This window comes from Uloborus diversus, chromosome 5, assembly GCF_026930045.1.
Source record: "Uloborus diversus isolate 005 chromosome 5, Udiv.v.3.1, whole genome shotgun sequence".
In the NCBI taxonomy this organism is placed as follows: domain Eukaryota; kingdom Metazoa; phylum Arthropoda; class Arachnida; order Araneae; family Uloboridae; genus Uloborus; species Uloborus diversus.
The window spans coordinates 84,122,644-84,134,947 of NC_072735.1; the positions used below are offsets into that span (position 1 = coordinate 84,122,644).

At 35.0% G+C, this 12,304-nt stretch overlaps 1 protein-coding gene across 1 annotated transcript in view; it reads right to left on the reverse strand.

Annotated features, from left to right (window-relative positions):
* Positions 1-8,415, reverse strand: part of LOC129222234 (barH-like 1 homeobox protein) — a 43,284-nt gene extending 34,869 nt beyond the window's left edge. Inside the window, exon 1 of the mRNA XM_054856714.1 lies at positions 7,762-8,415. Coding sequence (XP_054712689.1) covers positions 7,762-8,176 — 415 coding nt within the window. The 5' untranslated portion in view covers positions 8,177-8,415. The remainder of the gene's footprint in view (positions 1-7,761) is intronic.
* Between the last annotated feature and the right edge of the window lie 3,889 nt (positions 8,416-12,304).

Genomic DNA, 12,304 nt, shown 5'->3' on the forward strand with positions numbered 1-12,304 from the left:
GGGAATTGATGTTCGGATACTTGGACAGTTCGGTTAGTTGGAGGTCTCGGATAACCTGCTCTCCAATGTTCATAAAAACAGCACGTAGGCGCCTATTTCATGTTTCAGTTTTAGCAAGAGCTGGTAAGTAAGTTCTCAACTTTGCCGTTGATACCCTCCTTCTCTCTAATCGTTATTCACTTACACATATTGGGGGAATGTTTTGGATTTCGTTTGCTCAGTCGCAAATAATGAAAGGGATTTGATGTTAGGATACTTGGACAGTTCGGTTAATTAGAATTCCTATTTCGATAATAGTCTCTCCATCGTTTATAGAAATAGCACATAGGCGCCTATTCATGTTTCAGTTTAGCAAAAGCTAATATGTAAGTCCTCAGCTTTGCTGTTGACACCCTTTTGATGGTAGTGGCTGATTTCGGAGTTTCTCTGTACGACTTGAAAGATGATCCAAGATTGGACCGGACGTCACAGCGTCAAGAGTATCACGAAAGAGGAAACAATTTCTTTCGCCAGGCTGTCCGTCCGTCCGACTGACAAACAGCGAGACCGTGCCTCGCTAATAAAAATAAAGCGCCTGGCAATAAGTTAGGCATGCACCGGCGCCGGAGCATGGCGAAGAGTCTGCCGTGTAAACGATTCATCCGAATGATTGTTATTGAAGAAGAAAAAGTTCGCCCTTCTCTTTGGGGCCTTTCTTTTTACGCTCAACGTCCTACAGAACCGCTTCGGATCATTTTGTCGGTAGCTTACGACTTTTTATATGCATTGGCGGATTTATTGCGATCGTCTGCCAAGAGGAGGGGGCATCCGTGTCGCTCAGAAGGGATGTTGTCAGTGAGCAGGCTTCCGCTCCCTTCTCCGGATGCGACAACTTGAGCGTGTAAAATGGGCCCCGAGCGTCAAAAAGTGCACGTGAGCACTTATTAGGTTCAGTCATTAGTACAATGTATAAGAAATTAAGCAATTAGGATTAGTTTTTCCTGTATACTCGTCTTGGGCCCAAAGCTGGATTAAGCCATTGGAAGTTAGTTTCTATATATATTTGCAATGTTTTTATGGTGTTCATACACATGCAAGAACTGTTATGTTATGACCAACCCCCCTTCCCAGAAGGCAAATTCTGACTACGCAAGTGTTAAAAAAAATGTTTCATAAGATCATTCAAATTATTTTAAAAAGCGACATTTATTAAGTAAAATTTCCACACTATTGCATCAAAGTAAGCTCATCTAAAATCTGTACCTCAGAGCCAGTAGTACACGCAGGAATTTTGCAAGGGGAGGGTCCAAGGTTGAAAATTTCATTCTCATATTATAACCCAATACGCCGTCAAACATACTGACTTGGTTTCATCGATTCCCGAGAATGAAAAACGGTAAAAAAAAAAAACTGTTGATTAAATAATTAGCATTATGTAATGAAATATGCTTAAATAATTAACCAGAAAGCAAAATGATTTAGGCTTTTACTTTTCCAATAATTAAGAAATGGCTCCAATGTCATAGAACCTCATTTTGATCTAATTACAAAACTAAAAACATGGTTATGACTGTGTTTTCATTTATAGTCACCATTCTTCTCCTTATTGGCAATTCGCTATAGGAAAAGTGCACAATATTTTTAAAAAATCTTTTAACATGAGGATTTTATTTTTTCACTTATTAGAACTGAAATTGTTTCCTTTGCTTGAAATTATGCTACGTACAAAATACATAGAAACGTAATCAATCGGGGGAAAAAAAGCAAGACCTATGGGAGGGGTTCGGACCAACCTGGACTCCTCCGTTGTATGCGCCGCGCGCCACTGAGAAGGACGTAAGTGACATTATGATAATTTTACAGGAGAGAGGGAAAACTTTCGGCACATGCAAAAAAAAAAAAAAAAAGGAGATGGGACGCGTGCTCTTTAAACTCTGGTGAAAAATGAAAATTACATTCACAGGGCTTGATGAGGAATTTAACTTCTACATACAGTGCACAAAAAACGGGAAATCGCAATTTTCGGACTTACGTCAGTTTGGCTCTGGGATACAGAAATGTCATGTGAAGGGACCCACCCTTCCCCCTTCAGAGCATTTATTCTGACTGCGCTATAGTTTCATTGCTAAACTGAACAAGTCCTCCCACCTCCCTCATTTCCTCCCACCTCCCTCATTCCTCCCACCTCCCTCATTTTTTCCCCTAACCTTTCGATTTTTTTTTCTTTTCTTTTTTCTTTATTTTTTATGATCATCATGTAAAACAACATTTTTGGAAGCCAGCACTTAATATCAGACTGACAATACTAAATGCAAAAAAATATTAAATTATCACCTTTTACATCATTTAATTTTTTTTATCTCGACACCTCTTTCAGCTGCATTATTCGGTCGGCGTATTAAAGTGGAATGAAAACGCATCTGACGCAGAAAAAAAAAGGGCATCAGTTTCGAATCGAACAATGGCGGCCAGGGGCTCTGTATCGTTACCATTACCGCAGTGTTATTAGCAGCTGTCACAGGAACATTTCGCATTCGAAATACCCGCTTTTTGTGAGTCAGAAAAGCTCTCTTGTTTTTTCTTCTCATTTCGAGTAAATGCTGTGAATTGCTCGCAGGTGTGAAAATGACAAGCGATGCCGATTGTCGGCGCCGAATCAGCGCCAACGCTGAGCTTGATATGTGACAGCGTGCTATTTGGTGGGTGGAGAACGCAGTTAGACGGTAGCTTAATGATCCGGTTTCGTCTGTTCAGCGAGACGACCCCTTCCCCCTCAACACCCATCGCTTCCTCGTTTGTTGGTTCTGTTTATCATCCGAGAATCGTGCATCCCTTCTGCTATTACCTCGGCACTACTCTATACAATGGCTTGTTCGAGAACAAAACAGAAGATGAGGACAAAGTTTTCCCAATTTGACCATTTCATTTTTACCAAGAGAACTTAAATCAAGTGTTCTGGGGGTTGACCTTCCCCCTCTCACTGAGCGTCTGCTACCGCTGGCTTCGAAATTATGAAAACACCCCTATTATCCCCCCCCCCTGCGAACGTCAATACTGTAGACTTGCTTTTAATATACGATAACAATATCTAATCAGTATCGCATTCAAAGATTATATTGTATTTAGTTAATAACCATCTTAACTAATACTTGGTTCAACTTTAAAACTGTTTTTTTTTAAACACTTCTTATGTTCGAGGCACGTTGAAGCTTTTATGATCCTTATCGAGCTTGCGTGTTTTCTTGTGTGAATGGACATCAAAGGATTTGATTGTGAATTACTGGCGTGTGACTAATTCATTTTCTTCAAGGTTAGTTTTGCTAATTTTCTGCTATACTAAGAAAATAAAAGAAGCTTTAGACAGATTTGTCAACTAATTTGCCATTCCTCCTTATAAAAAACTGCATGTACTTCGGAGTAAATATTTTTAAACACAATTTTAGAAGCTTATATAAACACTCTACATGTCTTGAATTTCAGATACAGATAACAAGGAGGAAAAAACTATGTAATTTATTAAAAGGATATTAAATGAGTATTTGGAAATATGCTGGGGGAGGGGGGACACTTCATAAAAGTCCTTATCTGTATATTAGGATCGACAGTAGTGTTAAAACCAAGGGTTCTGGGGGACTTCTTGGGGGAGACCCCCAACTTCCTTCCTCGATGCGCTCTTGACTTTCTGAGAAGCACATTTCTTGCTAAGGTGTTCAGTGTTAGCTCTGTTGAAGTGATAGGTGCCATCTGGATAGAAGGTTAGATAGCGAAAAAAGGAATGGATATTTCTATTGTTGGTGGATATCATTGGGGTATTGAAAAGGGTAAAGAAAAGTTGCCCAAAGTGTGTGAAAGCTTCTAGAGGATTGATGATAATTTCTGTTTAATTGCAACAATTTTACGTTTATTTTGTCAATAACTGGTGCTGCTTTAATTTGTGTTGAAACAGGGATTCAAAAGTTTTGTGAACAGTAGATAACGTAAGCTCAGACCATATGTTCCATTTTTAAAAAAATTTACTACTAGAATTTTTATAAAATATTCTGTAATAGTAAAGATATAAATTATGCATAATGATGGTTAAGAAATAAGTATTATAAAACAGATTGAAAGCGTAATAGTTCGATACTGTTTCATATGATTTAATGAATTTTATCCTTAATGAATAACTTGAAGTGGACAGCATTACAAAAGCCTTATTACCTAACATCTTTCTATCGTGAAAAAAAAATGCATAATATACTATGCTAAAGCATCCCTTCATTATTGGTACGTTGAGTTGATTAAAAACTGATTCTATAGAATTAGTCAAAACTTGAGTGATCCATTTTGTTTACTTTTCCGTAAATAGAGAAAGTTGAAAGTATTAAAAACTTTTATTTTGGAGGTTCATTTAATCACTTTTTCCGGCAGTTTTTTCTTCCACTTTTAATGTCGTATCTAGTTCTTTGAATCTTTTAACGCACCTTCGAGCTTTAATAGCATTTATCTTTCCTCATTTCCAAATCTTGTTATAGGATATTGCTTTCCGCGAAAACTTAGTTTTATCTTTTGCCATGCATTCAAAAAATCAAAATATTTCTCGAAATGTATAGCGGAACCTGGCTTGTATGTTCAAAGGCGCTTTAACAAATTGTTTGACATTTATAACGGAAAACTTTTCGGGATTAGTTTATACTGTTTTGAAAAGATTTAAAGACTTTCTATTAAAGCATTTTGTGGTTATATTTTAGTTTATTAATAGGAAAAGAATACAACTTTTGCATGTATTTATTATATTATTATTACAACTTTTTTAAAATGGAAACATGTACTACGGCTAAATAAGTCAGAGAAAGATTTTCATTTAAAAATCGCAAATACTGAATTTTAAATTCACGCTCTCTAAATGAAAGACTGAATTTTTGTAAAGACAATTATAAAAAAAGCTATATTTGTATTCCACAAAACTACCAGCAAAATAATCATAATAATAACAGAAAACAAAAGTATTTCAACCACATTTATATTTTATGTATAAGTAGAGGCACAACAAGGGACGGGGGGGGGACACTTGTGTTTAACACATAGTGCCAATCCTAATACAGCAGTTTATATGTATGTAACCCCTCCCCCCTCGAAGGTAAATTCTAACTGAACTATAGTTCGTATAGGTTGTTTTTTACCACACCAGTGAAAATTTCAAAAAAAAAAAAAAAATCATCAGTGTCACATAACGTAAACATGAGAATAACGCAAAACTATAATAATAAATGTAAAGCTTTTATATTAGTTGATAAATATATAGACAAAATGTTCTTATACGAAATGTAAATAAAATGTGGCAAAGAAAAAAAAAAGTTCAGTAAACAAATTACAGCTATGTTGACATTTATTTCACCCTTAAGTCAATAGTTTTAAACCACAACTGTGATGCAATCCAGCCATTGCTAAATTCAAAATAATGGAAGAAATTAGCTCAACATTTTTTAAAAGAGGTAACATTATAATACGTCACTGAAATTTTAAAAAGAATAAAAATGGTCCCTGTAAAAATAAATAACCTCCTTCGTGGTGGAATTTTTCCTTAATTTTTAGCATTAAAACATTAAAAAAATAAATAAAGAAAGACGTTCGGTATCTTCAAAGTCATAAGAGAAAGTTATGTTAAATGACAAAGCAGGTGTCCGACTTTTGAACTTGGTGCTCATTTTTGAACCCTAAACTCTTAATTAATAATAAATATATTTTTCGGGTTACATTGATTTAGTTATGTGCTTTAGTTTAAGCACTTTAATTGGTATTCTTTACTGTAAATAGCGAGTAAAATATTCATCAGTACCGTGTAAATCACATATTTATCTTAGAGCAATCCTTCTTACGTAATTTATTATAATATGTAAGCTTTTGAGACAAAAATTTCATTTAATAATGTATAATTCAATTTATGTCTCTATTCCTTCGCAATTTCCCTCAATGAAATAAAATGCAATTCACTAAATATCATCAGAAGGTGAAACAAATATCGACATTTAAACTTTTCATTTCTGATGAATTTCCAATTTTGGATTCATACAATTAACATTTTTTTGTATTTGGACTGTCCGTTGCAACATTCATTCTGCTCATCAGCAACATAATCAATAACACCCATCTGTGAGTATTTAAAATTTCAGATGAACGACGCGTATTTTCTAAACGTTGTGAAAAATAAAATACAGATTGCTATCAATGTTAAATAGGTATTCAAATTATTTATTAATTTAATTTATCGTGAGTCGGTGAGATATGCTAATTTGGAAAGATTCGATTTTTTGCAGCCAGAAACGAACTTGGGTCCCTCCATTAGCATCATTAATTACAACACAACAAAGGCAATAATAATCAAATTCAATTTCGGCATTGACACTCACAAGCAACAATCTTGAAACAATAACTTGTAAAGCTCATCAAGCAATTTGTTACCATCTCCTGCGGTCAATCTCTTTATCCATTGTGATTTACGAACGCTTGATTTTGTGGCATATTAATGGACAATTACCGATCTTACACTTCTCAAAAGAATGTAAAAATTACAATTGTGATCTGGCTCCTAATGGTCTCCAGCAGCATAATTTTCGATTTAAATCCTTTTCCTTTCATTATGTTCAATAAAAATGACCAAATGTAGCAAAGTTAAGCACTATGGTGACGAAGATTATTATTATTTTTTTTTTTTTTTCATCTTATATGTAAGCAGTTAAAGGTGTTGTTGAGTTTGAGAATGATAAGTTAAAGATATTTATTATGAAAGAATAGAATAAAATTATCATGACTGCAAGGTATATGTAACAACACTTGTTTGTATTAAGAAAGGCGCAATAGAAATATCTTCTTACAAAACTATAAATTTTTGTTTATCATGTTTTATGATGTAAAAAGATTGGGATTTAAGCTTAAAACTATTCCTAGAAATTAAATGAAATGCATTTCTATTTCTACATCACATGATTGATGTCATAATTACATTCTAGGAATTAAAAAGGAAAATCAGAAAATAAATATGGGCTTTTTGTTTTCTTTCTAACTTTTAGATGCATCCACTTTTAAGAAAGCTTGCCGATATTTTATGCACTGCAGAACTTAAACCAATTTGTAACACGGACACTTGTCCCTTTTTTAAGAACACTTTGAGACACTTTTTGGAAGTTTTCAAAATACTTCTGAGAACTTTTCAGAACACTTGTTTGTTCCAACACTTAAAAAAAAAAAAAAAAAAATTCGAACACTGACGCCTGTTCTAATTTTTATAACACTTTATAGAACATTTATGGAACACTCCAATCCCTTATTTTTTTTACTTTTGATTATACAGAAATCTCGCGTAGTAACTATCAACCACCGGGCAATGAACGATCTTCGACCAGAAGAGGCATCTCTTTATAAAAAGGCATTAGCGATACCAATAGCGAGAAGATTTAGTGTAACGAAATTTCTATTAGTAATCATTTTGAGGGATTGTTTTGACCGATAGTTAAAGAAAATCTTAAAATTATGTTTGTACAAAAAAGCGATGATTTCACATGTATCCTCAATCTGTTCTCAAATGTGTTTACAGAGTTTAAGTTTAACAAATATATTAAGCGGAACAAATTCGATACATTTTCGGAACACATTTCAGTGCAATCTCTCTGTAAAGAAGTACATTCCGAACATATTTTATTGCACACACAGTCAACTAGAACACTCTAAATTTATAACGTAATTTTGCAGGTTCCGAGAAACTTAACAAGATTTCTAATTTCTAAATGAAAAAATTGGTCTTACCGTTTCCAACGTCCCTTGAACCATCTTCGTCGGAGGACACCGCTCCGTCATCAACATCGTCTTCTAGAGGGGGTGAAAACTGTGCTCCCCCGTTCGGCCTCCGGAGGTCTGCTGGAAGCGGTCGGAAGAAGTGTGGAGGCGGCGGGTGTAAAGGGTGGTGGAGGACACTTAGGGCCCCGTGACCTCCCAGGGGAGGGTTGAAACCACGTGGTTCTTTCTGGTCGGCGGGGGCTGCTGATCCACTTAAAATGTCCCGGATCAGGAAAGAGGAGGGCGCCGAGGCGTTCGGCGAAGGGATGCCGGCGCCCGGACGAGAGACCGGATCCTTGCCGGACAGTCGTTGGTCCTCGGCCGGATCCTCGCTGCTCGGGTGGCGCTCCGGCGGCATCGGCTTCTGCGGCAGGTCGACGGTCATGGCCCGCTGGCCGTACAGGAAAGGTGAGCCCGTAATGGTGGAAAAAGAACAAGGTAATGCGGTGCAGGTGAAGAATTAGGCAAAGTTTTTCTTCAACTAGTAAACAAAGTCAATGTTCGGTAATCCTTCGCAAAAAAAAGTTAGTCAACTATCTTGACCCGGTTGCCATCTGGACGTGGAAACAATCTCTTCCGCTTCTCAGGTGTCTTTTCCCCACTTCGCTGCTTCAGAGGCGCAAAAACAAAACCAACCACCTCCGAGACTCGGCCATAGCTTCTGTTCGCCCTCAGCTTCCGACTGGCTCTGTCGCAACATCTCTATCCCGCTCGGTCTCTCGGCTCGGTAACGCCCATCCAATCGGAAAATGGACGACTTTGTGACGTCACGTTAGAGGACCAATGAATGTCTGGAGCGCTCTTCTGGTTCAGCCCCTCGAAGGCGTTGAGCGATGGTTACGAGAGGCCGATCGGTTAATTTCTGTTTGTTTATTTGCATTATTTATCTTCTCGCCTTTTGTTACTTTTTGGCTCCATTTCTTAGCACGGTAAAGGATGCTAACATGTGTACGAAGGGGTCGGGTAAATAAAACTGATTTTTTTCCCTTTCTTAAATTTTCCTCTTTTTGCTTTTCAAAGCGGTAAATTTTATAATTTCTCCTCTTTGCACATCATTTCTTGCATGATTTAGACAATTTAAGCTCTTTTTCTTTGTTTTCCACTTTTATGATGTTCTTTCAAAATGTATAATTTTTAATTTTCAATAAAAATTCTTTTTGCATGAAAAGATCAATTTCTCTTTTTCCAATTAAACATACTATTTTAGAGGTATACAATTATAAAATATATGCGGTTCTGTATTCATTTTATCTTTACACTTTATAAATGCAACAAAATACAAAAATTACTGTTTGCAAAAAAAAAAAAAAAAAAGAAAAGAAAAGAAAACGTGACAGAAACTTTTCAAAAAAACCTTCAGCGTACAAAAGAATTAAAATTGTGCATAGTCTTTCATTCTATAATTAGATAGTGAAAATGCTCAAGGTGTAAAATTGGAAAAGGTTGTGCAGAGAATATTTTCTTTCCAAAGCCGATAAAGTCAGAATCTGACTTTCGTGACTCCAAGTCATGATTCATGGCGGGCCCTTTGCTACATTCTTCTTCTTTTTTTTTTTTTTTTGTGTGTGTGTGTGTGTGTGTGTGTGTGTGTGTGTGTGTGTGTGTGTGTCCCGATTTAGTTTCTCATATGGTAATTAATAATGATAAATTATCTTCAAAAAGTAACTACACAGAATTGTCAATTGTTTCAGAAGTTCTTTAGTTTAAAAATATGTCCAGATTAATTTTACTAAAGATTGAAGAGCAAAAGCTAAAAATGTTTCCATTTTGCTCCAAAACGCGTAATAATATTTAATGTATTCGTTAATAAATAATTAGATCAAGGTAATCTTTCAGGAGTAAGTTTGGATCTCTGTTCTTCAAGAACACACATAGCTTTATGTTTGTATTTATTTATTTATTTATCTAAACCCCACCAATCACCACCGTACCAACCCCGGTGAGGGTTTAACCGGATGTGGTGACTGGGGGGAACATAACAGATCACGAGCGACACTCGCTGGTACAATTTTGATAATTACAAAAACCAACAACAATACTGAGATAACAAACAATAAAAGAACTAATATACAAGTGAATAAGCTAAATAAGACTGGGATGGCTGGTAAATACAATGTAAATACGCAGTTTTGAAAGTTTTTAGGCTGGATATTTAAAGTCATCTGCTTGAGAAATGAGAAACGACATTATTTTATGCATATTCTTGCGTGAAACTGGATGAGATAGAATGTGTGAAATATTTTTGGAGAAAGAAAAGTTTATATTTATATAGTTTATGTTTGTCTCACCCGAAACCTCGATTTTAACTGACATTGTCAATCCTACACTGTAAAAAAAATCCGGAAACGTTTCTGAGTATATCGTGCAGCTGCGGTTCATGAAATTTTCAAAAACGTTTCTGAGTATTTCGGAATTCTCTTTCTGTAATGTCCAGAAACGTGTCTGAGTATTTCGGAATCCTCTTTCAATGTTTCTGAGTATTTTGGAATACTCTTTCTGTAATTTTCAGAAACGTTTCTGAGTATTTCGGAATCCTCTTTCGGTAATTTCCAGAAATGTTTCTGAGTATTCTGGGCAGCTGTGGTTCATGAAAGTTTCGAAAACGTTTCCGAGTATTTCGGAACTCTCCAAACAATTTTCAAAAACGTTTCCGAGAATTTCAGAATCCTTTTTCCGTGATTTTTTCTAAAATATAATTCTTTACAATAGTATTGCATACCATACCATATCAGTTTCAGTTCTTTCATATCTAAGAGCAATGAAACAAACAATTTTAGAATCATTCGTGGATTTTTTTTTTTCTGAATTTCTAATGACAAATAGCATGGTTAACAGTATAACATATGCACAGTTATAAATTTTTGAAAATTTATGACATAATATAGTAGTTTCATTCCTATTCACAAAATCGTCAGGGGAGGGGAGGAGGGTACTTTCTCAAAAGAGGGATTGTTTGTTAAACAATCTTTAACTTCAGTTTTTCTCTCAATATTTTCAAGACAAAATTATCAACATATTGTATTTTAATGCAGAACTTAAAAACATATCTTGTATCAAACTTGATAGCTTTTATTTTCGGATAAAATTTGACAGAACTTACCTTCCCTTCGCGTCAAGTCTATTTCTCTGACGAACAAAGTGTACCGAAAAGTGCCAACAGAGAAATTGATGAATTTAAATATGACACCAAGTCCTCCTGTTGGAACCATTCGGGGTGATTCTTCTGTTCTTGCCCTTTTCCGAGTTCATAACAAATATAAATACTTAATCAAAATAGGTTACTGATTTTATTTTTACAATGTGCGCAAAATGCATTACATATTTTATTTATTAAAACATTGAATTCTATTGCATGATTACTCCATTTCATATATACAAGATTCCCCCCCCCACACCATAAGAGTGATGGTGAACCCATAAAATGCTATAAAGCGCCCCCCCCCCCCCAAAAAAAAAAAAAGCAATCCCTAAAAATGTCAATGGCAGTCTGCGTGGTGAACGCCCCTCGTGTTCTCCCCGTATGTACATTGTATATTAATAACATATTTTTAAAAAAAGGACATGAAATAATATTTCTTTTTATTTCGGCTTGTAAATGCAGCTGTTCCATTTTTGCCTCTGACTCATTCCTCCTGACTGTCCTATATTAAACTAGTATATCCACGAAGGAAATGTTATTTACCCAACAACTAATGTCAAGGAATTTTTTATTGTCAACCACATTCAACAAAATGAATAAGCACATGAATTAATTGCATAACTATTTTGCTTACTAATACAGAACTGGGCCATTTTCTAATGGTATAAATATTTTTAAATAAATGAATAAATTATAATAAAAAAAGATAAATAATCCTGGCATATTTTGTGTAGAGCATATTACAATGCTAGAAAACATTTGCACTACCATATTTTTAATGAATTAAACAATTGATTTTTTTTTTTTTGAACCAATGTATGTATATCCAAGTATTGCGAAATAATTTTTCTGTGATTGCTTTTCAAATATAAATCTTATTTCTTTTGCGTAATTAATCAGTTTCAAATGGTCACAACAAATAGTACACTGCGCACATAGGTATGTAGGATAACTTTAAATTAATTCGATAAACCCAAAAACAGTTACAATTGGAGCCTCATCAAATGCAAATCAACAAAAATATAAATAAATGTATATAACAGCATGTTTTAAAATATTCATTAATACTTACAAGTGAACATGAGCGGAAGAAAATCTAAGTACCTCCATTACAACTGGATAAGTAATCCAAAGGGTTTCGTTTCATTAAGTATAAAAACGGATGTTGAAACTATTCACGCTTGAACACACAATATATATGTAATCATGGTCGCACCGGAAATTGTAAAGAAGCAAATCGTTATTAACTAACTTAATAGCTGCGTACATCGTCTAAAAAATCAAGGGCAGCCCAAAATGCAAAGGCTTAAAATTAGTTTCGACACAATTTAATACTCTCTAGACATGAAATAACAAGCAATCCAATGCTAAACA